This window comes from Hyperolius riggenbachi, chromosome 10 (assembly GCF_040937935.1).
Source record: "Hyperolius riggenbachi isolate aHypRig1 chromosome 10, aHypRig1.pri, whole genome shotgun sequence".
NCBI lineage: Eukaryota > Metazoa > Chordata > Amphibia > Anura > Hyperoliidae > Hyperolius > Hyperolius riggenbachi.
In genome coordinates, this window is record NC_090655.1 from 44438275 (window position 1) to 44460089 (window position 21815).

Genomic DNA, 21815 nt, shown 5'->3' on the forward strand with positions numbered 1-21815 from the left:
AACCAGAAGCCGTTCCCCAGACAGAATTACATAACCACTCCCACCACCGAACAACCAATTTCCTCCCAAACTAGACAGCCACCATGCAGCCTCCATCCCAGTGAATACGATAGTCCAGCAGAGAAGGCAGCCGCAGTGGGGGAGAATGACAGCACCAGATGAATCACATTCACCTATTGCGATCCAAGCAATAGAGGTCCCGTCATCCGGAGCCCATCTGTCTCCTCTAGAGTGCTGCCGCTCTGTTACTACTACTATTACTACTTCCTACTTCATGTCTGATCTGAGAATCAGGAAGTTCAGAGCGAGCGGCTGCACTGTAGAAGAGACAGATGGGTTTCAGATGACGGGATCTCTATTGCTTGGATCATGGATAGGTGAGTGAGCGTTTGCCATCTGCTGCTATCATTCTTGCTGCAGCTGTGGTTCTCTGTGGGAAGGGAGGGTGGAGTGGGCAGCGGCAGAGCGCACAGTAGCAGGAGGGGGACCTAGGAGGAGAGCCTGGCTCTGAAGACAATCAGCAGCGCACGGCATCATTTGACAAGACAAGACAAATAACATTTATATCGCGCTTTTCTCCTGGTGGACTCAAAGCGCCAGAGCTGCAGCCACTAGGACGCGCCCTATAGGCAGTAGCAGTGTTAGAGAGACTTGCCTACGGTCTCCTACTGAATAGGTGCTGGCTTACTGAACAGGCAGAGCTGAGATTCGAACCCTGGTCTCCTGTGTCAGCGGCAGAGCCCTTAAAGGGACTCCAAGCAGTGCCTGTGGATATGCCTTTAAGCATACCCACAACTAATTCATTACATCCTCACACCTACCAGCATGATGTTTGTAATTATATTCCCCTGGGTTCCTTATATTTCATTGCATTGTGCTGAATCGAGCTGCCAACTTTGGAGAAAAGTCGTCCTGTGGCCGTGATTTCAATCGTGAAAATATCAAAAACTAAAAGGCATAGAGCAGCCGTTTATATATCATTGGAAAGAGGAGAAAAAGAGCTTTAAAATGATATGCATCTTTCCATAGTTACTGCACTGCTCAGAGTCCCTTTAACCATTATACCATCCAGCCACCGCTGACTTTGGAGAAAAGTCGTCCTGTGGCCGCGATTTCAATCGGGAAAATATCGAAAACTAAAAGGCATAGAGCAGCTGTTTATATATCATTGGAAAGAGGAGAAAGAGAGCTTTAAAATGATATGAATCTTTCCATAGTTACTGCACTGCTCAGAGTCCCTTTAACCATTATACCATCCAGCCACCGCTGACTTTAGAGAAAAGTCGTCCTGTGGTCGCAATTTCAATCGCGAAAATATCGAAAACTAAAAGGCATAGAGCAGCCGTTTAGATATCATTGGAAAGAGGAGAAAGAGAGCTTTAAAATGATATGCATCTTTCCATAGTTACTGCACTGCTCAGAGTCCCTTTAACCATTATACCATCCAGCCACCACTGACAGGATGGCAAGGGCTGGTTTATGTGCTAATGGGGCCCCTTTGACTCTGAATGGGGCCCCAAGCGACTGCTTTTGTTGCCTGGTCGGTATTCCGGCCCTGGTCAGGATGTGTGTTCCTAATCCCTAGATAGGTTTGATGCAATGAATGTTGGCATGTCTGCACTATGCATGTTACGCCCTGCCCAGAGTTAGGACACCTACGTTTACCTGCGCAGTGTAGGTGACTAAGCATAAGAATGCATTCTTCTGTGAACTAAGACCCCGGCTTGTAACTTAGCTGTAGGGATAACAGTTGTGCCTGGATGAGTGAATCTGTGAATGCATTTGGTTGAACATTTGCATGCGAGTGTGCGAAGGGTTAATAGATTTTTTTGCTAATTTTCTGGCCACACCCCCTTCAGCACCTCCCTTTCCTCAATAACTTATTTAATGTATTAACTAGAGGCGATGTGCCTGGATATATGTGTTTTTTTCTTGTTGAAAAGTGTGTGCGGTGTCACAATGCACTATTGAATTCATTGCCATTTTCTTAATATTGCATGTGTAAAAAAACCTGGTTCCTCGCCGCATTAAATAGCACAGTGCTTATGATTCCCATAGACTGCTAGCAGGTGCCGACAGTCTTTGGTAAACGTTGCGCACGCAAAACGCACATGATATACGAAAAATCATCTGTGCAAAAATGCAGACTTTTACACAGACACAACTGTGGCCTCTCTCCAGAGCAGATTATCCACCAGGCAACCTAGGCAGGTGCCTGCGGCCCAGTAGGTGTCGGGGGCCCAACTGCTACTTCTTCTGACCCTTCTCCTATCCAACATTAGCAAAGGAGAGTAAGGAGGAGCCAAAGCGACTACTGTACCTAGAGCCCCATGTCATCTTATTCAATCACTGCCTCTAATACCCAACCATGGGCTTACCCAGTTCCGGTTCTAGCTACAATGGGGCAGGGCAAAAGTAACCTAGGGGCCCCTCCCCCAGTACAGTAGTCAGATGTTACCCTAATGACCTCCCCCCCTTTAATAGCCAGATGTGTTCCTTCCCCCAGTGTAGTAGCCAGATGTTCTCCCCTCCTCCCAGTACAGTTGTCAGTTGGGACCCTAATGACCCCCCTCCCCCGTTTAATAGCCAGATGTGTTCCTTCCCCCAGTGTAGTAGCCAGACGTTCTCCCCTCCTCCCAGTATAGTAGTTAGATGTTCCCCCTCCACCCAGTATAGTAGCCTTATGTGCTCCCCCTCCCCCCAGTATAGTAGCTAGATGTGCCCCCCCCCCCTCTCCAGTATAGTAGCCTTATGTGCTCCCCTTCCCCCCCAGGAAAGTATCCTTATGTGCTCCCCTCCCCCCACAGTATAGTGGCCTTATGTGTTCCCCCTCCCCCCTCTCCATATAGTAGCCATGTGTGAGCTCCCCCCTCTAGTATACCGGCCAGATGAGTCCCTTAATGACCTACCCCCTTCCCACCCCCAGTGTTACAAAGAACAGCAGGAAGAAGCAGAACTCAATCACGTCCTCTGAGTTCCAGGCATTGCAGGTCTGTGTGTCTCCACATAATTTAGTGGGGTGGTGGTGGACACTTGTTGTGGGCCTCTATGGATACAGGGGCACTAGGGGGCAATTGCCCCCTTTGCCTTTATGTTAGTGCCAACCCTGGGTTTACCTCTGGAGCTCTATTGGCCAGCAAGGCTGCTCATCACAGCCATGAGCCAATAGAGAGGCTGGGAAGGTGGGGCCGAGACTGACTTTCAAGAGGAAAGTCAATATTAGCATATTCAAGCATGAGGATTTGAGCCCTTTGAGATCACATAAAGCAAAGTAAATATATTCCACTGCATCTCCCTTTCCCCGACTCGCAGAAATCCGTTCGGAACGCTTGCGCTGGCCGCAGACAGATCTGATGGTTGACTGTGGAGAGTTTCTCCCTCTGTGCCTTAGATCTCGGCTTCGTGTAGCCAGGAGATGATTGTTGATTTAAGTACAATTTGTTCCAGTCCGCCTAGCGCGCCGTCCTCCCTTCCTGCACTTTCCATAACACAAATAAGCTCTGCTTTGCCTATGACAGCATTATTTAGCCTCATTACCATGTGCGAAGCTTGGCTGAAGCTGGATCATTAAAGCCCCAAATCAGCATTCTGCTCATGTTGTTCTTCTAGAATAACTGCTGGGAATTCTTCTATTGTCACCCTGCGTGCGAAGGCTTCCTTCGCTGAGATTTGTGCTCATGCTGGTCTCACTGGGTGAGCGCGGTGCGTAGGTTTAAAGTGAACCTGATATGGCGGAAGGAATATAAAGTACATACTTGGGGCTTCCTCAGGCCCCTTCCAGGCTGATTGCTCCCTTAACTACTTTCTGACTGTCGTAGTTGAAATCTACGCCGTGTAGTGATGCTGATCTGGCTGCCAGGGCGTAGATTTCAACTCACTGCCGCTGCGCGCAATAGAGATGGGTAGTTCGGATCTTTTCAATGATTCGGATGATTCGAATCGGATCATTGAAAAGATCCGGATCTTTGATCCGAATCTCGGATCATTTGACTAGGGAAGCATTTGGGGGAGAAATGACTAGCAGGTGGACTTTCCCTGCGGTGGACAGAGATTTTTGAAATGGGCAAACTTGCCACATGGAGGAGAATCTTCAAGTAGTTGTTTCTGTTTGTTTTTTTAATATATTGATTTATTTTTACCCGGGTTGAATATACCCCTCATGTAATGAAAAAAAAAAGCAGCCACAAGACAAGTTCTTGTCCTCTTTCAAGAGTCGTTTGTGTGAAGGATTCTTTACCAGATGCAGTGCACACGTTATACCACATCCCCCACCTATTCTGCTATTATCCTGCACAGATCTCAGGTAATTGTACTACAATTACATCAAAACTATAAAAGGACACACAGAGAAGGGGAGAGGGGCAGGGAGTGGACATAGAAGGGAGGAGGGACGAGCAGAAAAGTTACTGACAGCCTATAATGAGCAGCACATTTCAGCCAGTATGTGTGCTCTACACATATCTGGCAGTGGCACCCATGTCCCCTCTCTCTCATCTACCTGTCTCCCTGCAAGGCTGGCTCCCCCCCAACAGAGCGATCCATCTCAGCTCTGCTTCCAGGACCCCGCTGCCCGCTGAGAGGGGGCGTGTCGCTCCTAGCCCCGCCCCCTTTGCGATCCGAATCACTCATTTTGATGATTCGACTCACAAAATAGATTCGGATCAAAGATCCGAATCGTTCATGATCCGGACAACATTAGCGCGCAACCGCTGTTTTCGTCACTCCCGACGATCTTGCAGCTGTCTCTCTGCCGTCTCCTGTCACAGCTCACTTGCTCTGCCAGTCTCTATGACGGCAGAGCCCTGTGAGCGGGCCAGGAGCCAATTTTATTGGCTCCTGGCCCTGTCTTTCAATGTAAGCAACTCCCATTGGCTTACATTGAAAGACACGGTCAGAAGCCAATGAAAGCAGCTCCTGACCGGCTCACAGGAACTCTGCCGTCATAGAGATGGCAGAGCGGGTGGCCCAGGTCCCCAATGCACGTCGGTTGTGGCGCGTATGTGCGCCGATTCGTCGGGATTCCGACGTTTCTGTACCAGCAGTCTCTGGTCCTTAAGGGGGCAGAGACCGCTGGTACTTAAGTGGTTAATATGTTGACACTTTACAATACAATAAATAATAATACTGATGTTGGCCTGGCCAAGGTTCAAACCTAATACCCTAGCACTGCTAGGTGAGAGTACTATCCACAATGTCACCCTATCACCCCACTGTGCCACTGCATCACTGTGCCACCCACCATAAGTATGAGTGAAGGGTAAAACGGACCATTTCTGAGCCCCTAGCTATTTATCATAAAGGATACCCGAGGTGATGTGACATGATGAGATAGACATGTGTATGTACAGTGCCAAGCACACAGATAACAAGGCTGTGTTCCTTTTTTTCGTTATCTGGCTGAAAGAGTTAATCATCAGGTATGCATGTGACTATAGCATAACCTTCACTGATTACGGAATTACAGCCATAAAACACGTTCCTGTTAGTAAATGGCTTCTGTGAGCAGGAAAGAGATAAAAAGGGTTAATAATTCATAGATTTGCGCTCTGACATACTTCGATGAAGGTGTCAGTGAGCAGAGACAATGAAACAGTAAAAACTTGCAAACTGAATTCAAATATAAAATAAAACCATGGGATGTCCAAAAAAGTAATTTTTAGGAGGAGGAGGATAAATATAATTGTTTTTCTCATCAGTTTATTTTCACCTTGGATGTCCTTTAAGGGCATTGCCTTTGAAATGGGAGACCAGGGTTCGAATCCTGGCTAGCGTCAGTACCTATTCAGTAAGGAGTTCAAGGCAAGACTCCCTAACACTGCAGGGTGGCCTCCTGAGCGCGTCCCAGTGGCTGCAGCACTTGAGCGCTTTGAGTCCAACAGGAGAAAAGCGCTATAAAAATGTTTGGATTATTATAAAAAGTTACTCTACCTACTTATCATAAAAAGTTTTAGTAAAAATACAAACTGTTAAATTATTTTTTAATCAAATAAATATCTCTTTAAGGCCCTGCTCACATCTAAAATTGTAAAACGCTTGTTCAAGTGATTTTACCCCGATAAGCGCAATAAAAATCACTGGACACTTCTGCGATTTCAGAGCGATCGCTGTCAGCGCATTATAAGTCCTGTACCGCGATCGCTCCGGAATCGCTCCAAAAATACTGCAGGTAACGTGTTTGCGATTGGTGCTAATTGCAAAACGCCCGCAATCGCGACAGTGAGAACACTGCCATAGGGTAACAAAGCTCTAGCGCTTTAGCGATTAGCGGGAATCGCCCGCTAATCACATACGTGTGAATGGGCCCTTTACTCTCCACCAGACAACAAAAACAGAATTACTGGGCAGTCTCATATTCAACGGACCAACTGATTATTAATGTTTGAATAAACAAAATAGCCCCTTTACCATCATAAACCATGACAGGCCAAACGAATAATATTACACAGTTACATAGTTATCTGGGTTGAAAAAAGACATACGTCCATCGAGTTCAACCAGAGAACAAAGTACAACACCAGCCTGTTCCCTCACATATCCCTGTTGATCCAGAGGAAGGCGAAAAACCCTTACAAGGCATGGTCCAATTAGCCCCAAAAGGGAAAAAAATTCCTTCCCGACACCAGATGGCAATCAGATAAAATCCCTGGATCAACATCATTAGGGATTACCTAGTAATTGTAGCCATGGATGTCTTTCAACGCAAGGAAAGCATCTAAGCCCCCTTTAAATGCAGGTATAGAGTTTGCCATAACTACTTCCTGTGGCAATGCATTCCACATCTTAATCACTCTTACTGTAAAAAATCCTTTCCTAAATAAATGGCTAAAACGTTTTTCCTCCATGCACAGATCATGTCCTCTAGTCCGTTGAGAAGGCCTAGGGACAAAAAGCTCATCCTCCAAGCTTTTGTATTGCCCTCTGATCAGGGCCGGAGCTACCATAGGGAAAAATGGGCATTGGCCCCAGAGCCGGTAGGGGCCCCAAAGTTGTCCCTCCCCATCTTAACTATTGCTCCCCAGGGACTCTGCAGAGTCTGTTAAGTTGGGAGGTGATTGGGGGAGGGTCAGCAGCCAGCTCAAGGGCCCAGGAGGGAAATTTGGCTGCAACAAAGGGCCTCTAATGACGCTTTTTGGTGCGGGGGGTGTCTGTTGGGGGGCCCCCAGGATAATTTTGCCCTAGAGCCCAATTGTTACTTGAACCGGCCCTGCCTCTGATGTATTTATACATGTTAATTAGATCCCCTCTAAGGCGTCTTTTCTCTAAACTAAATAAACCCAGTTTATCTAACCTTTCTTGGCACGTGAGACTGTCCATCCCACGTATCAATTTTGTTGCTCGTCTCAAAATTGATTACTGATGATCTTGAGTGCAGTACATTAAAACTACCTGCAGAGGGCACTGTGGTAGCATTAATGGTTGATACAAATGCAAGTATCACAGTTCCTAGAAAATCTCAGCCTTGTCAGCTAGTTATATAAGTGGTGTCACCATTATCTTGTCCTCGGGGGAGCTCTCGCTGCCATGAGCGCTGCAGAAGCTGTTGCTGTTGGAAGAGGGGTAAGATGGCATTGGCTTCCGGCAAAAGTCCAAAGTATGGTGATTAGCCAAATTCCTGCAAAGATGGGAAGAAATAAAAAAAATTAAAAAAAGCTGAAAGTTATTTCACATGTAGCCAGAGTTTTTTCAGGTTGATGGTAATCATTTATCTAGTATAAAAAGTAAAAGATTGACAGCTCTAAGCACTTTTGAATTGAAAAGCTCTTGTGAATGTTATGCAATGTATGTGATCCCAATAGAGGGATAGAGATTACCCAGCATGCTCATGGTGAACCAGAACTCCTAGGAGTGTGTAAGGGGCTGAAATGAATCAAAAGGCCTTCTTAGTAAAATGCTATGTGAGGGTTCGTTCACAATAAGGGCGTTTTTGCCCTTTTTTCAAGTGCAGGCTATTTTCAAAATTGCCCTCAAACCGCTTGTGCAATGATGCCGTATGAGAGTTCACATCTGAGCGGTTCGTTTCCGATCCGCTTAGGAAAGCGCTGCCTGTACCATTTTTAGAGCGATTCTGCCTCACTTTGTGCAGCGATTTCCTGAGTGTTTTTAAAAATAAATACATTGTATTTATTCTTTTCCGGGTCAAATAGTTCACTTCCTGACTAGGGTCAGGGAGCGCACGAAAAAGACGCTTAAAAAAGCGCTTCTCAAAAAAATGCAACGCCCACCCAAGCGCCGGGAAGGAAAAAAAAATCTTCAAAAAATAGTCACACGCGACAGCTAACGCAGGCGGAACACAATGTGAACGAGGCCTAAATCAGAATTTTGCCTTCTTAAAAACGTAATATTAACAAACTGACACATCATTGCATTCCAGCGGTTCTGGAGGTGTGTTAAGCATGGAGGCAGAGGAGCAGCATGGGAGAGGCGGGGGAGAGGCAGAGCTGCCCAATCAGAGCTGAGGGAGGGGCATAAACTCCAAAGTGGGCGTTTTGCAGGAGTGCCTCTCCTGCAAGGGACGCCCTTCCCCCCGTTAGCTGCGGACAAGCTGCTTGTCGCCAGTTTCGGGGGGGGGGGGGGTGAGAGCGGTACACTAGGGAGACAGAGAGAGGTGCGGGGGTGACACAGAGGTATGTCATGGAGCAGTAGGGAACATGCCGCTATGTCCCATCTACCCGCACTCCTAGGAGTTCTGGTTCACCATGAGCTATCCTATCTCATAGAGCCACATTAATCCATGCCATGCACTGATGAGGATCAGCCAATCTGAAACAGTTCATACCTCCAAACACTTAAGCCACACCCCTGCCACGCCCTCTGGCACGACCCTAGTCCCACATCCCATAAAGATTTCATAAGCAAAATATGTTTTATAATTCAAACCTCACTGGTCCTTTCTATCCTGGTTCATTTTCCTTCATATTAACATTTTAAAATAATAAATATTTACATGTAAAGGATAGAGAAGTTTAGAGTCAAACATATTTTCAGTAGTAAAATACATATATTTACATAGATCTGTAGATCGATCCTGAAAGAGGGACAAATGAGGAAACAACAGGGACAGGGGTCCTAAAGAGGGACAGTTGGGAGCTATGACAGTCTGTATGCATGTCGGAATAGTTTGTCTTTGTAATATTAACAAGCTGACACAATGATTGCATTCCAGCAGTTCTGAGGGTGTGTTTAGCCATCAGGGACAACAAAGAGATGATTTGCATATTCAGCAGTGATGCATTGTGGGACACCTTATATACTCAATGCAACCTGAATATTCACAAATACCTCCTGTTTTAAAGCGGTATCGTCACCTTAAAAATCAAATTTCAACAGCAACTGGTCTGAGTGTATTAAGTGATAAAGATGCTAATCCTGCATTCAAAACTTTCAAAACTTTTTCTGCTGTTATGGTTTGTAGTTATCACATACTTTAGGAGCACTGGCCCTTTAGTAGTCAGTGCCAAACAGTTGCATGCTGGGGGTTCTTTTTATCTATAATATATTCCTCCTCTTCCATTTATTTCCCTTCCAGCTGCTTATCTGAAACATGACCCTCTGCTCACTTGTGTTTACAAGCAAGGCTGAGGTGACCTAGTGATTGGAGGAGAAAAGAAAAAAAAAAGTAAAGGGCAGAAATGACATCAGTATTTAGCCTAAGCCGTGGGCAAAAGACATGGCCCCCACCAGGAACAGAATTCTCTTAATTTACTATAGAACATTCACTGAAATCAAAAAGTGGGCAGTACAATACATGTGTTATGTAAGTAGATCAAGTATTTATCTACTTATATATGTGGTTTTTTTCCCTGGCATAGTATGGCTGATCCTACTGCTTTAACCACTTCGGTACCAGCAGCCTCTGCCCCCTTAACTACCAGAGGCTGCTGGTACACTAAAACGCTGCATACCGACGAATCCTGCCGCTCTGTCCCTGCCGCAGGCTGCTCTCTCTGCCGTCTCTATGACGGCAGAGCGCTGTGCGCCGGTCAGGAGCCGTTTTCATTTGCTCCTGACCCTGTCACTCAATGTAAGCCAATGGGATTGGCTTACAGGAATGACAGGGCCAGGAGCCAATGAAAACAGCTCCTGCCCGGCTCACAGTGCTCTGCCGTCATAGAGGCGGCAGGGTAGCACATTGCGGCGGATAGAGAGTGGCGGGAACGCGTGGTGAATGGAACGTAGAGCTTACGTCCGGTCAGAACCGCAACGCCGCCCGCCCGACGTAGATTTGTACCGCGTCAGTCCGAAATTGGTTAAGAAGGCAAACTTTGTTTTATACTTGAGGGATGTGATTTTTAAAAAAATCTCCCATAGCATTGCATTAGCAAGAGCTTTTCAAATCACTGGTGTGTCCCAGGCCTTAGACTTTATAATCTATAACTATGAAGGTTGGGTTTTGATTTTAGTTGGTTTTATTCAGTGCAAGGGCGTAGCAAATAGCCATTGCTATGGGGCCCTGGGGCACATTGGGCCCAAGTGTTAACTATTACGTTTCCTGTGTTTCTTCACCCTCTGACTTAGGAATGCATATTTCCCACTCAATTCATATCTTATTGGGTAGGGACAGGTTGCATTGCCCAGTGCCTAAGTCTGAGGGCCATAACAAACGTGTGATTTGGGGACCCATAATCCTTAGCTACACCTCTGTTTTAGTGGCCATTTTCCACACTAAATTTCTAAAACGGGTCCCCAGACGTTTTAGGTCGAGGGCCGGGTCAACATACTTCAGACTGCTGGGGGGCCGGAGTATACATAATCTGATGTAGAAGTCTTTGCGGGCCAGACAGTGAAGCATACCTAGGTGACAACCTGCAGTCCAATTGGACAACAGTGCCACCTGATGTGGAATTAGATTGGAAACCAGCGAATTACTGCTTTCTGGCCTCCATGTGGATGGGTGGTGCCAACACTGATCGTCTATATGCAGACAACCAATATTTAAAGATGTAGTTGACCGCGTCTATAAGTAATATATTTTGTGTGTGGGGGGGCTGGTAAAAAAAGCTTCAGGGGGCCACATTCAGCCTGCGGGCCTTAGTTTGAGGACCACTGTTCTAAAAGAACGATGACTGCCGCCAACCCCCGCCTCCTAACTCACCTCTTCTCCTCGGCAACGCTCTCTATAGCGATGCTGCTGCTTCTGCACCCTCGGGAGAGAGCGTCACGAGAGCGCTGAGGGCTCCGCAGGGAGAGGGAAAACGTCTGAGGGAGAGAGAAATCATGAGACAGCAGAGTGAACTGTGGTCCGGTGTTAGTTGTGGAGCAGCTATGCAGACATCAAACCAACAGACACTGATTGAGGTAATACCTGTAATGACTAAGGCTTGGCTTCCATTTGCAATGGATCTGTTCAGCACAAAGTGAAGCAGACAGTTCTGGATCTGCTCCGCTCCGTTTTACTGTCGCGCTCCCCTCTGAGGTGTATGTGCTGCAACAGAGGTGGCTGTGGGCAATGCATCTGCTGTGAAAAATGCAGAACTGTGCAACAAATGGATTTTTTTTTAATCAAGTGGAATTGGATCCTATTTGTAACATTAGGATCTGCTTCCTACGCTGAGCAGACCTTGGAAAATCGTATCCAACAGAACGTTTTTGTACCGACCAGGAACTGAAGTTTACTGTACAAGTTTTATTGCAAACTTTTCAAAACATTACATTTCTTCTTCAGGCATGATACAGAATGGGTTCTGATTCAGTTCTGTATTATGCCTAAAGGACTGGTTAACTCTTTGCCGACCGCTCCACGCCAACTGGCGTGAACACGGCGGCAGCCCCAGGACCGCCCAGTGCCAATTGGAGTGAAGTCCTGGGGCGGAGTTTTGTAGAAGATCGCATACGCCGATGCACGCGCATCTCCGCTTAAATGATTGAGCTCCACTCCGTCTCAGTCTCCCAGCGGCGATTGCCACTAGGAGACTGTTAGACGGCGAAACCACAGTCTTATTTACAATGTACAGCGCTGCGATCTAAGGCACTGTACTGGGGACAGCCGTGACACGAAGTATACCTTGCTGGTACACCGGGGGACGGGGGCAGGGGCGCCGCCAGCATACAGGTGAGCCACGCCTGTATTGTGGCCTCACACAAAGGGGGGCCTTGCTCTGCTGTTGATGGGTGTGGGAGGGGGAGAAGGGTTGCGGGCAGAGCAAAGTTTCAACTCACCTGCCTCAATTCTGTGCTCAGCCTCTATCTTCATCCTGTCCTGGCGTGCGGCGTCTGTCGCAGGGGTAGCTCTTATCGATACTATCTAACCTATACTGCGTGCATATACCCATCTAATCTATACTGGGGGCATCTATCTATCCACAACCTATACTGAGGGGTACCTACCTATCTAGCCCATACTGCAGGCACCTACCTATCTAACCTATACTGGGGGTACCTACCTATCTAACCTATACTGTGGGCAGTTTCCTATCTAGCCCATACTGCGGGCACCTACCTATCTAACCTATACTGGGGGCACCTACCTATCTAGCCTATACTGCCGGCACTTACCTATCTAACCTATACTGGGGCCACCTACCTATCTAGCCTATACTGCGTGCACCTATCTATCTAACCTATACTGTGGGCACTTTCCTATCCAGCCCATACTGCGGGCACCTACCCATCTAACCTATACTGGGGGCACCTACCTATCTAACCGATACTATACTGGGGGCACCTACCTATCTAGCCTTTACTGCCGGCACTTACCTATCTAACCTATACTGGGGGCATCTACCTATCTAACCTATACTGTGGGCACTTTCCTATCTAGCCTATACTGCAGGCACCTATCTATCTAACCGATACTGGGGGCACCTACCTATACTGGGGTCACCTATACCTGTCTCCACGTGTGGGGGGGAGGGTGCATTTTTATGCCCTCACCCTGGGTGCAGTTTAGCCTAGAAACTGCTAGTATTTGGCTCCTCCCACATAATGCTTTGGCCACACCCACTTTTCACAACGCCGCTTTGTTTTGTGAAGGGGCTGCCCATTTTTCCACCGTGGCGTGCTTAGCGCACCGCTTCTTTCATGGATGGGGACCTCAAGTTATGGACTGCTTGTGGCCACCAAAACCTTAGCTGCGCCCCTGGATGGGGAAAGCCTCGTTAAGATCCAGAGGCACCCCCCTCTCGAGGTAAGTATACCCCAGAGGTTTTTTTTATCTTAAACATTCTCTTTAATGTTTTGAAACCCTGCAAGAAACAAGGTGCATACACACCTGTGGTGTCTCCTGTCTAGAATCGGGACCCAATCCCCTTGGGCGACATCGCTGGACCAGCCAGCACAGACGCCTGTGGTGCATGTGTGACGTGGTGGGCGGGGGAGCAGCAGGATTAAAGTAGTCAGCCATGAGTTGGGCGAGTTGATCCGCTGGGCGGATTGCTCGCAGGTTGGGGGTTGCTGTACACATGCTTGATTATAAGCTAAGGTAGTTGTTATCGGCCGCCTCAGCTGACTTTAACCAAATGTGTGTACAAGCTTTTAGGGCTCATTTTCATGTAGCGCGCTTATGGAAACGTGATCGCCGGGACAGCAGTGCATAGACTGCAGTGTCTGCTGTTTCCATTCATGCGCGGCAATTCACTGCAGAATCGCAGCTCATGGTTTTCTGTATTTCGGGGGCGATTCGTCCCGCGATCCCATTAAGTATAATGAATGGGATTGCATGCTCCGCCCCCCACCGGGAGTGACGCGCAGAGCCATGGGGTTCTGCGCTGCATGGAAACTAAGCCTTAGTCATTAAAGGTATTACTTGAATCAACAAAACAACAGAGCAAACAGGGATTTCAAAATATAAAGGAACACTTTCTATGTCGCACATCAACTCTCACAATAGACACGACTGGGCACAATACTGAACATTGTTTAACCTCTTGACGACCAGCTAACGCCGACTGGCGTAAACTGGTCGTCTGCGGGTTACCATGGAAACGGCCGCTCGATCGAGCGGCCTTTCCATGTCAGTTCACGGAGGGTGTCTCCGTGAACAGCCGGAGTGCCGCCGATCGCGGCTCGCCGGCAAAATGTAAACAGGTGGGGAAGAAATCCCCGCTGTTTACATCATACGGCGCTGCTGCGCAGCAGCGCCGTAAGGCAGATCGTCGATCCCCGGCCTCTGATTGGCCGGGGATCGCCGGCATGTGATAGGCTGAAGCCTATTCTTCAATGCGCAGGACGGAAATCCGTCCTGCGCAGCCCACAGGGGAAGGGAGAGGGAGGGAGCGGCCGAGAGGGCGGAAAGCTTTGAAGAGCCCCCCCGCTAAGCAACTGCAGCCGGCGGCGATCAGACCCCCCCAGCAGGACATCCCCCTAGTGGGGAAAAAAGGGGGGTAGTCTGATCGCCCTGCTGCACTCCTGATCGGTGCTGCGGGCTGTAGAGCCCACGCAGCACCGATCACTGATAACTCCCCTGGTCGGCAAGTGGATAATAAACATGTAAAGGTCTGTATTTATTTGGCTGAATCTTTAGTGAATTAACTATTTGTGCAACAAAAAAAAATCCTACAGATTTCTGAAAATAAGTTTAACATTTCAGCCTACAGTGTCGAAAATCTCATGCATCCGAGCAACGTTCACCTCCCATTCATTCGCCAATAACTTTATCGCTACTTATCACAATCAATTGATCTATATCTTCTTTTTTCCGCCACTAATTAGGCTTTCTTTGGGTAGTACATTTTGCTAAGAATTATTTTTTTATAAATCCATTTTAACAGGAAGATTAAGAAAGAAATGGAAAAAATTCATTATTTCTCAGTTTTTGGCCATTATAGATTAAAATTAATACATGCTACAGTAATTAAAACCCATGCATTTTATTTGCCCATTTGCCCCGGTTATTACACCATTTAAATTATGTCCCTATCGCAATTTATGGCGCCGATATTTTATTTAGAAATAAAGGTGCATTTTTTCAATTTGAGTCCATCACTATTTACAAGCTTATCATTTAAAAAAAATTAATAAGATACTCTCTTGACATGTATATTTAAAAAGTTCAGACCCTTAGGTAACTATTTATTTGTGTTTTTTTGTCTTTATTGAAATTTTTTTTTTTTTTTATAAAAAAATGTATTTGGGTAATTTTAGTTTGGGAGGTAAAAAGCTAATTTTAGATGTAATATAATGTAATTATTTATTAAAAAAATGTATTTGGGTGCAGTTTACTATTTGGCCACAAGATAGCCACAGTCCAAAAGTCCAGGCAGCGGGAGCGCGCCTCACTCAGCGGCAGCAGCACAGTCTATCTGGACGGATATATCCGTCCAGATAGACTTAAGTGGTTAATCACCGACCCTGTGAATGTCCGGAAACCTAAAGTGAGAGGGATATGGAGGCTGCTATATTTATTTCCTTTTAAAGGATACCCGAAGTGACATGTGACATGATGAGATGGACGTGGGTATGTACAGTGCCTAGCACACAAATAACTATGCTGTGTTCCTTTTTTATTTTCTATGCCTGAAAATTATAAAAATCAGGTATGCGAGTGACAGTTTCTGTCTGTGTTGGGACTGGGTCAGACTAAAGCATAACCCTCACTGATAATTACAGCCATAAAACTCTTTCCTGTCAGTAAATGGCTTCTGTGAGCAGTAAAAAGATAAAAAAGGTTAATGGTTCATAGATTTTAACTCTGGCATACTTCAATGCATGTGTCACTGAGCAGAGACAATGAAACAGTAAAAACATAAAAACTAGATTTAAATATAAAATAAAACTGTGGCATATCTAAAAAAGTCATTTTGAGGAGAAGGAGGATAGATACTACTGTTTATCTCATCAGTTTATTTTCACCTCAGATTTCTTATAACCTCCTCGGCATTTAATTTCCCTGCAATTTTGGTACCAAAAGCAGTGATTCTTTATATTGTACTCATATTTGCGGACCACTTGCAAGTTGCGGTCTTGCAAGCTATCTGCAAGCGTACGTATAATATAAAAAATGCACTTTATCATTTTATTTTTATATTTTTATGTGTTTTTTTTAACTTTATTATTATTTGCTGCTATGGGCAGTAGAGCTGGCCCTAGTTTTTTTTTTTTAACACTTAGATTTTTTTTTATATTGGATCCAATCCAGGTGTCTTTATTGAATCCAATACAAATAATTGAATTTGCTGCATGATGTGATGACGCTGCCCGACACCAGGGGGCACAGCGTCATCAGAGGGACATGACGGGGGACACGATTGCCGAGGGACAGGAAGCGACAAATGTGGAAGAAGAGGAGATCGCCACCAAGGATCGTGAAGAAGAAGACGGGAGTGCGCTTGCAGGGAGGCCGCGAGGTGCCAGTGAGGGATACCGCACGCTAGCGCCGCCACAGGTGAGTACTTGCAATAACTGGATAAGCCTGACTCGTCCTTACCGATAGTAGCTATTTTTTTTAGGACAAGTCAGGCTTGTCCATAGGGAGGTTAGGCAATACCTGTAACCTGACAGTACTGCTTATCATTCTGGCAGCAGTAGTGTCTGAATCACACATCTAAAACAAACATGCAGCTAATCTAGTCAGATTTTTGTCAGACACACCTGATCTGAATGCTTGTTCAGGGTCTGTGGCTAAGAGTCGGCACCCACTTAGCTGGCGTGCATCTGCAGAGATGCGAGTATGCATCCAGGACCGCGTGCTATTATACGGAATTAGCATCATTTCCACGCTTATTTCATAAGAACTGCGCTTCAAAGAGATCACAGTTTGCTGCTTTCCCACAGGTGCCCTATTAATCACCTGATAAAAAAAATGCAAAAACTTTCAAGAATTGGGCAGAGCTCACTTTTAGGAAAGTCATTTTAAAAACAAATAGGATTGAATGAACAGGATATTAAACAGGCATCTGCATGGTCAATATGGACAATAAAATACTTCATAACTGTAAAATACATGTGAGGCTTATGAGTTTTCTGAATGAATTTGAGAAAATACATCCATTGCAATGGCAGTTCCCAGCCCAGTTGTATTTTAAGCAACAGGGACTTGTGATTATTCACACAAATGACATTACTTTGATGTAAAAGCGAGCAGGGTAACTGGGCAGTAAAGAGTAAGGGAACAAGCTATTTATCATTGAATGTTATATGCCAGACCGTTACAATGCATGGTGGAAACATACACAGGCACACTCACTTTGAAGTTCTCCAGGAAACCGGTAGAAGAATTCTCCATCTTGTCTCCAGTGCTGTCCTCTATTGGCCCCAGTATGCTCTGACTGTGTAGAATCAGCTCTTCATAGAGAGTGTCAATGAGACAGCTGCGAGTTCTTTCCTGGAAGACATAGACCAGAAACCATTGAGACTGACCCAAGGAAGATGTGTCTGGCAGTAACTCCAGTGCAGGTTTGGGCAGCATGATGGACAGCACTCTCCCCTTGCAGCACTGGATCCCAAGTTTAAGTCTGGGCTAGGAAACTAGGGCGTAAAAATATCTCCTGCTACTCCCATTACCGCAGGGGAAACCTGGAGGGAAGGGGGCTGAGAATGGGAGCTGTGGGGTGTGGCCGACAGCAGGAGCTGGAGGGCGGTCCTGCAGAGCTGCAGCAGAGCTTTATACATAACTTGCTCCCAGTGGCGACACAGATCCTCTTCACTTCCTGTTCACATGACATTGGACTGGAGCTACATAGTGATTTGCTGGATGGTACTTGCAAACTGAACAGGAAGTGAAGAGGACCTGTATCGCTGCCGGCAGCGAGTAATGTATAACACCCCTCCCCGCTCTGCATTGTGCTAGACAAGCCCCCGCTGTTGCTCTGTTGAGCAATTATTCCTATGCTGAAATATGTTGAAGACTACTTCCAGGGTAAAATATAAAGCCTGCAATGTAAGGCTCTTTATTATTACTGCACGGATTGGTGGGTGGTAGGTTTACTCACTTACCCACTCGCCCATAATGCACTGATGACAAAAACTCTGCCCCCTCCATCTGAAAGATGACCATGTTTCCCAAACGGTTTCAAAGCTCTGTGGCAACCCCCAACTGCTTGCCAAGGCCCGCCCCCAGCTCAGTAACAGCTCAATAGCCACCAGTTAGGCTACAGGGCTGCTGAGCAAGCAGGTGGGGGTGGCCAAAAAGTTTTTGAAAAAAAGAAAAACCATGGTGGACTTGCCAAGGAGGGGCGGAGCTTCTGACATTAACAAATTAAGGGTCAGTGGGGGGTATTGAACCACCCATTGATCCTTGCAGCAAAAATAGAGCCTTACATTGCAGGTTTTCTGTTACACCGGAAGCACTCTTCAAATGGAACTGTAGAGGTTAAAGCCAGGGGCACAACTACAAATCATGGGGTCCCCCCAATGTTCACACCCCTTGGTGACCCCAACAACCTGGGGACCCATCTGCCAGGCATCATATGACAAGTGTGGCCATGTTGATCCAACCATTTAGATCGGTGTGGTCACAACAGCACCTGATCTGGAGGCTGAAGGTCTGTATTGAAGGGAGAAGGGGTGAGTAGTTTGGGGTCCTTCATAGTCCTGGGCCCCTGTAGCTCCAGGGGCTGCTCTACAATCATTAGGCTTATGCTTTAAATCCATTAAAGGATACCCGAACTGACATGTGACATGATGAGATAGACATGTGTATGTACAGTGCCAAGCACACAAATAACTAGGCTGTGTTCCTTTTTTTCTTTCTCTGTCTGAAAGAGTTAAATATCAGGTATGTAAGTGGCCGAATCAGTCCTGACAGGAAGTGACTACAGTGTGACCCTCACTGATAAGAAATTCCAACTATAAAACACTTTCCTAGCAGAAAATGGCTTCTGAGAGCAAGAAAGAGATAAAAAGGGGAATTTCTCATCAGTGAGGGTCACACTTTAGTCACTTCCTATCTGAGTCAGGACTGAGTCAGCCACTTACATACCTGATAGTTAACTCTTTCAGGCAGAGAAAGAAAAAAAGCAACACAGCATAGTTTTTTGTGTGCTGGGAACTGTACATACCCATGTCTATCTCATCATGTCACATGTCCCTTCGGATATCCTGTAAGAGGTTAGAGGCTCTTATTATTGTATTTCTGTGTCCTGATCGGTGAAAATTTACACAGGTGGAAGAGCACACTGGATATTTATATTCACCTGACCCGCTCCAGATCACAGTCCTTTCCACCCAAACACCATCATTCTTCTGAACACACTCATCTGATGGTCATGTGACTGTTGTGTTAGACTAGGGAGGGGGTTGCACTGGAAGAAGGGGACACCTGATCACCTTAAAGAGGAACTCCAGTGAAAATAATTTAATATAAAAAGGTGCTTAATTTTTACAATAATTATGTATACATGATTTAGTCAGAGTTTGCTCATTGTAAAATCTTTCCTCTCCCAGATTCACATTCTGACATGTATTACATGGTGACATTGTTACTGTGGGCAGATTATGTAGCTGTTCTGGCTTTAACAGACAGCTATAAACAGCCATTTCCTGTGTGTGTCATTGTTACATTGTGGCAGTTTGCCCAGAGTACCGTACGGTACCAGAGCCTCTTGTGGGAGGGGTTTCAGCACAAAATCAGTCATACAGCGCCCCCTGATGGTCTGTTTGTGAAAATCATTATATTTTTCATGTAAAAGTGGGTATCAGCTACTGATTGGGATAAAGTTCAATTCTTGGTCGGAGTTTCTCTTTAAACTTCTTCCTTTTATTGAAGATCATTGGCATCAGTGGCAAAATCCAAGAAAGTGGTAAGGAATCATGATGTCACTTTTAGCTACTTGTGAAAATGAGTAAGGGGTAATGATGTACCCCCATACTCACGTCTATACTACCCCTATACCTAGCTATATTATAGTCATAGTCAAGGGGCAGGAAAGAAGCATTTGTCCCCACCACTGGGAAAAGGTACCTGGAAGAAGGAGTTGTGGAGAAAGAGGGAGGCATAACGGAAACCCTGATCTAGAAACATTTGGGGACCACTGGGTTAGGATTAGGCACAAAAGGTAGGATGGAAAAAGGATGGGCGATTAAAGGGACACTTAAGTCAAACAAAAAAAATGAGTTTTACTCACTTAGGGCTTCCAATAGCCCCCTGAAGCTGTCCGGTACCTTCGCCGTCTTCCTCCGATCCCCCTGGCCCCGCCGGCAGCCACTTCCTGTTTCGGTGACAGGAGCTGACAGGCTGGGGACGCGAGTGATTCTTCGCGTTCCCAGACACATTAGCACCCTCTATGCTGCTATATGGTATTTGATATATGCTATAGCAGCATAGATGGCACTATTGTGGCCAGGAACGCGAAGAATCACTCGCGTCCCCAGCCTGTCAGCTCCTGTCACCGAAACAGGAAGTGGCTGCCGGTGGGGCCAGGAGGATCGGAGGGAGACGGCGAGGGCACCGGACAGCTTCAGGGGGCTATTGGAAGCCCCAGGTGAGTAAAACTCATTTTTTTTGTTTGACTTAAGTGTCCCTTTAAGGTTTGACATCGAAAAGAAGGGAAATAAGGGTCTGACCCAAGCCAGGGTGGAGATTACAGTTAAGTTGCAAAGGAATAATGTTAAAAAGAGTTCCGGGGTCTCACAGATCCCCCTAAAACCTAGTATCACCAGAACTATACACTCCTTATACCTGATCCCCAGATATCTGGCATCAAAGTAACTTATTCAACTCTCAGAGACACCCCTACCCTGTGATGCTATAGCCCTTCCCATTCTCCTCATCAGGTAATTTGAGGCTTCTGGGACTTGAGGAAAGCAATAGCTTTATTCGCTGAAAGATCATAGACAGTCCAAAATCTGCTGGGGGAGGTGTGGCCTGACCAGGGTGGATCACATAATACTCACCTGCAGCTTGGAGAACCTCTCCGCTTGGTAGCAGCTGACTTCAGCATTAATCAGTTTGGTGAGGAGAAATTCTCGAAACTGCTGGTTCTGAGAGGAGAGAGAGAGATGGGTTACTGGCAGTATTGCTTGCAAATTTTCGCCAGTCATTTTTGCATTGGAAATGCTATTTTCGATTTCAAGAAAATATTCACGAAAATATGTTGTATTTTTCACACTATGGCGAAAAATTCACGAAAGCCCAAAAATCTGTATTTTTACCATCAAAATGCGTGAAAAGCATGGAATTGTTTTTTAGCGCAAAAATTTGTGAAAATGTGACAAATTGAAAACTTATTACAAAATAATTTTTTACATTTGTTTTGCTTAAAAGTCAAATTAACCATTACTTTTTGCAAAAAAAAAAAAAAAGTGAAAAAAATATTTTTTCAACATTTTTGCTCATCACTTGTTACTGGGAGATGCAAAACAGAAGTGAGACGGATATGGAGGCTGCCATGTTTATTTCCTTTTAAACAATATCAGTTGCCGGGCATCCTGCTGAGCCTTCATGCATCAGTAGTGTCTTAATCACTTACCTGAAACAAGCATGCAGCAAATCCAGTCGGACCTCAGTCAGATCAGTTGATCTGCATGCTTGTTCAGGGGCTGTGGCTGAAAGTATTAGGCCCGGTTCACATTAGCGTTCGCTATCCGGATTTTCCGGATCTGATCCGGACCGCATACTGTACAAACGGAACGTACGTTCCGCATAGCAATGTAAAGTCTATGCGGACGTTCACACGTGTCCGTTCCGTACAGTACGGAGCCGGATCGGATCCAGACTCTTTTCCAACATGCGCTATTTTTTGGGTCCGGATCTCCGGCCCACGCACCCGGACCGGAGCCGGACCTGAGCCTGACAGCACCATCAGGAACACAGAAACCAATGGGGAACGGAAGGCACAGAACACACTGCCTACAAAAACCTGACGTTCTACCCCACTTCCTATGCGTATGCAAGCGGTTATTTCGGATGGGGACACATGGGCCAAGCATGTCTGGAGTGGAGC

The 21815-nt window shown here is 46.1% G+C and overlaps 1 protein-coding gene across 2 annotated transcripts in view; it reads right to left on the bottom strand.

Annotated features, from left to right (window-relative positions):
- The window catches only part of LOC137536013 (rap1 GTPase-activating protein 1-like), a 363102-nt gene that overhangs the window by 3694 nt on the left and 337593 nt on the right, over window positions 1-21815 (bottom strand). For both annotated transcript variants that reach the window (XM_068257949.1, XM_068257950.1), the window contains 4 exons: window positions 20767-20853; window positions 17120-17257; window positions 11093-11196; window positions 7489-7612 (listed from right to left, as the gene is read on the bottom strand). In XM_068257949.1, the coding sequence (XP_068114050.1) occupies window positions 7489-7612; window positions 11093-11196; window positions 17120-17257; window positions 20767-20853 (453 nt within the window). The remainder of the gene's footprint in view (window positions 1-7488; window positions 7613-11092; window positions 11197-17119; window positions 17258-20766; window positions 20854-21815) is intronic.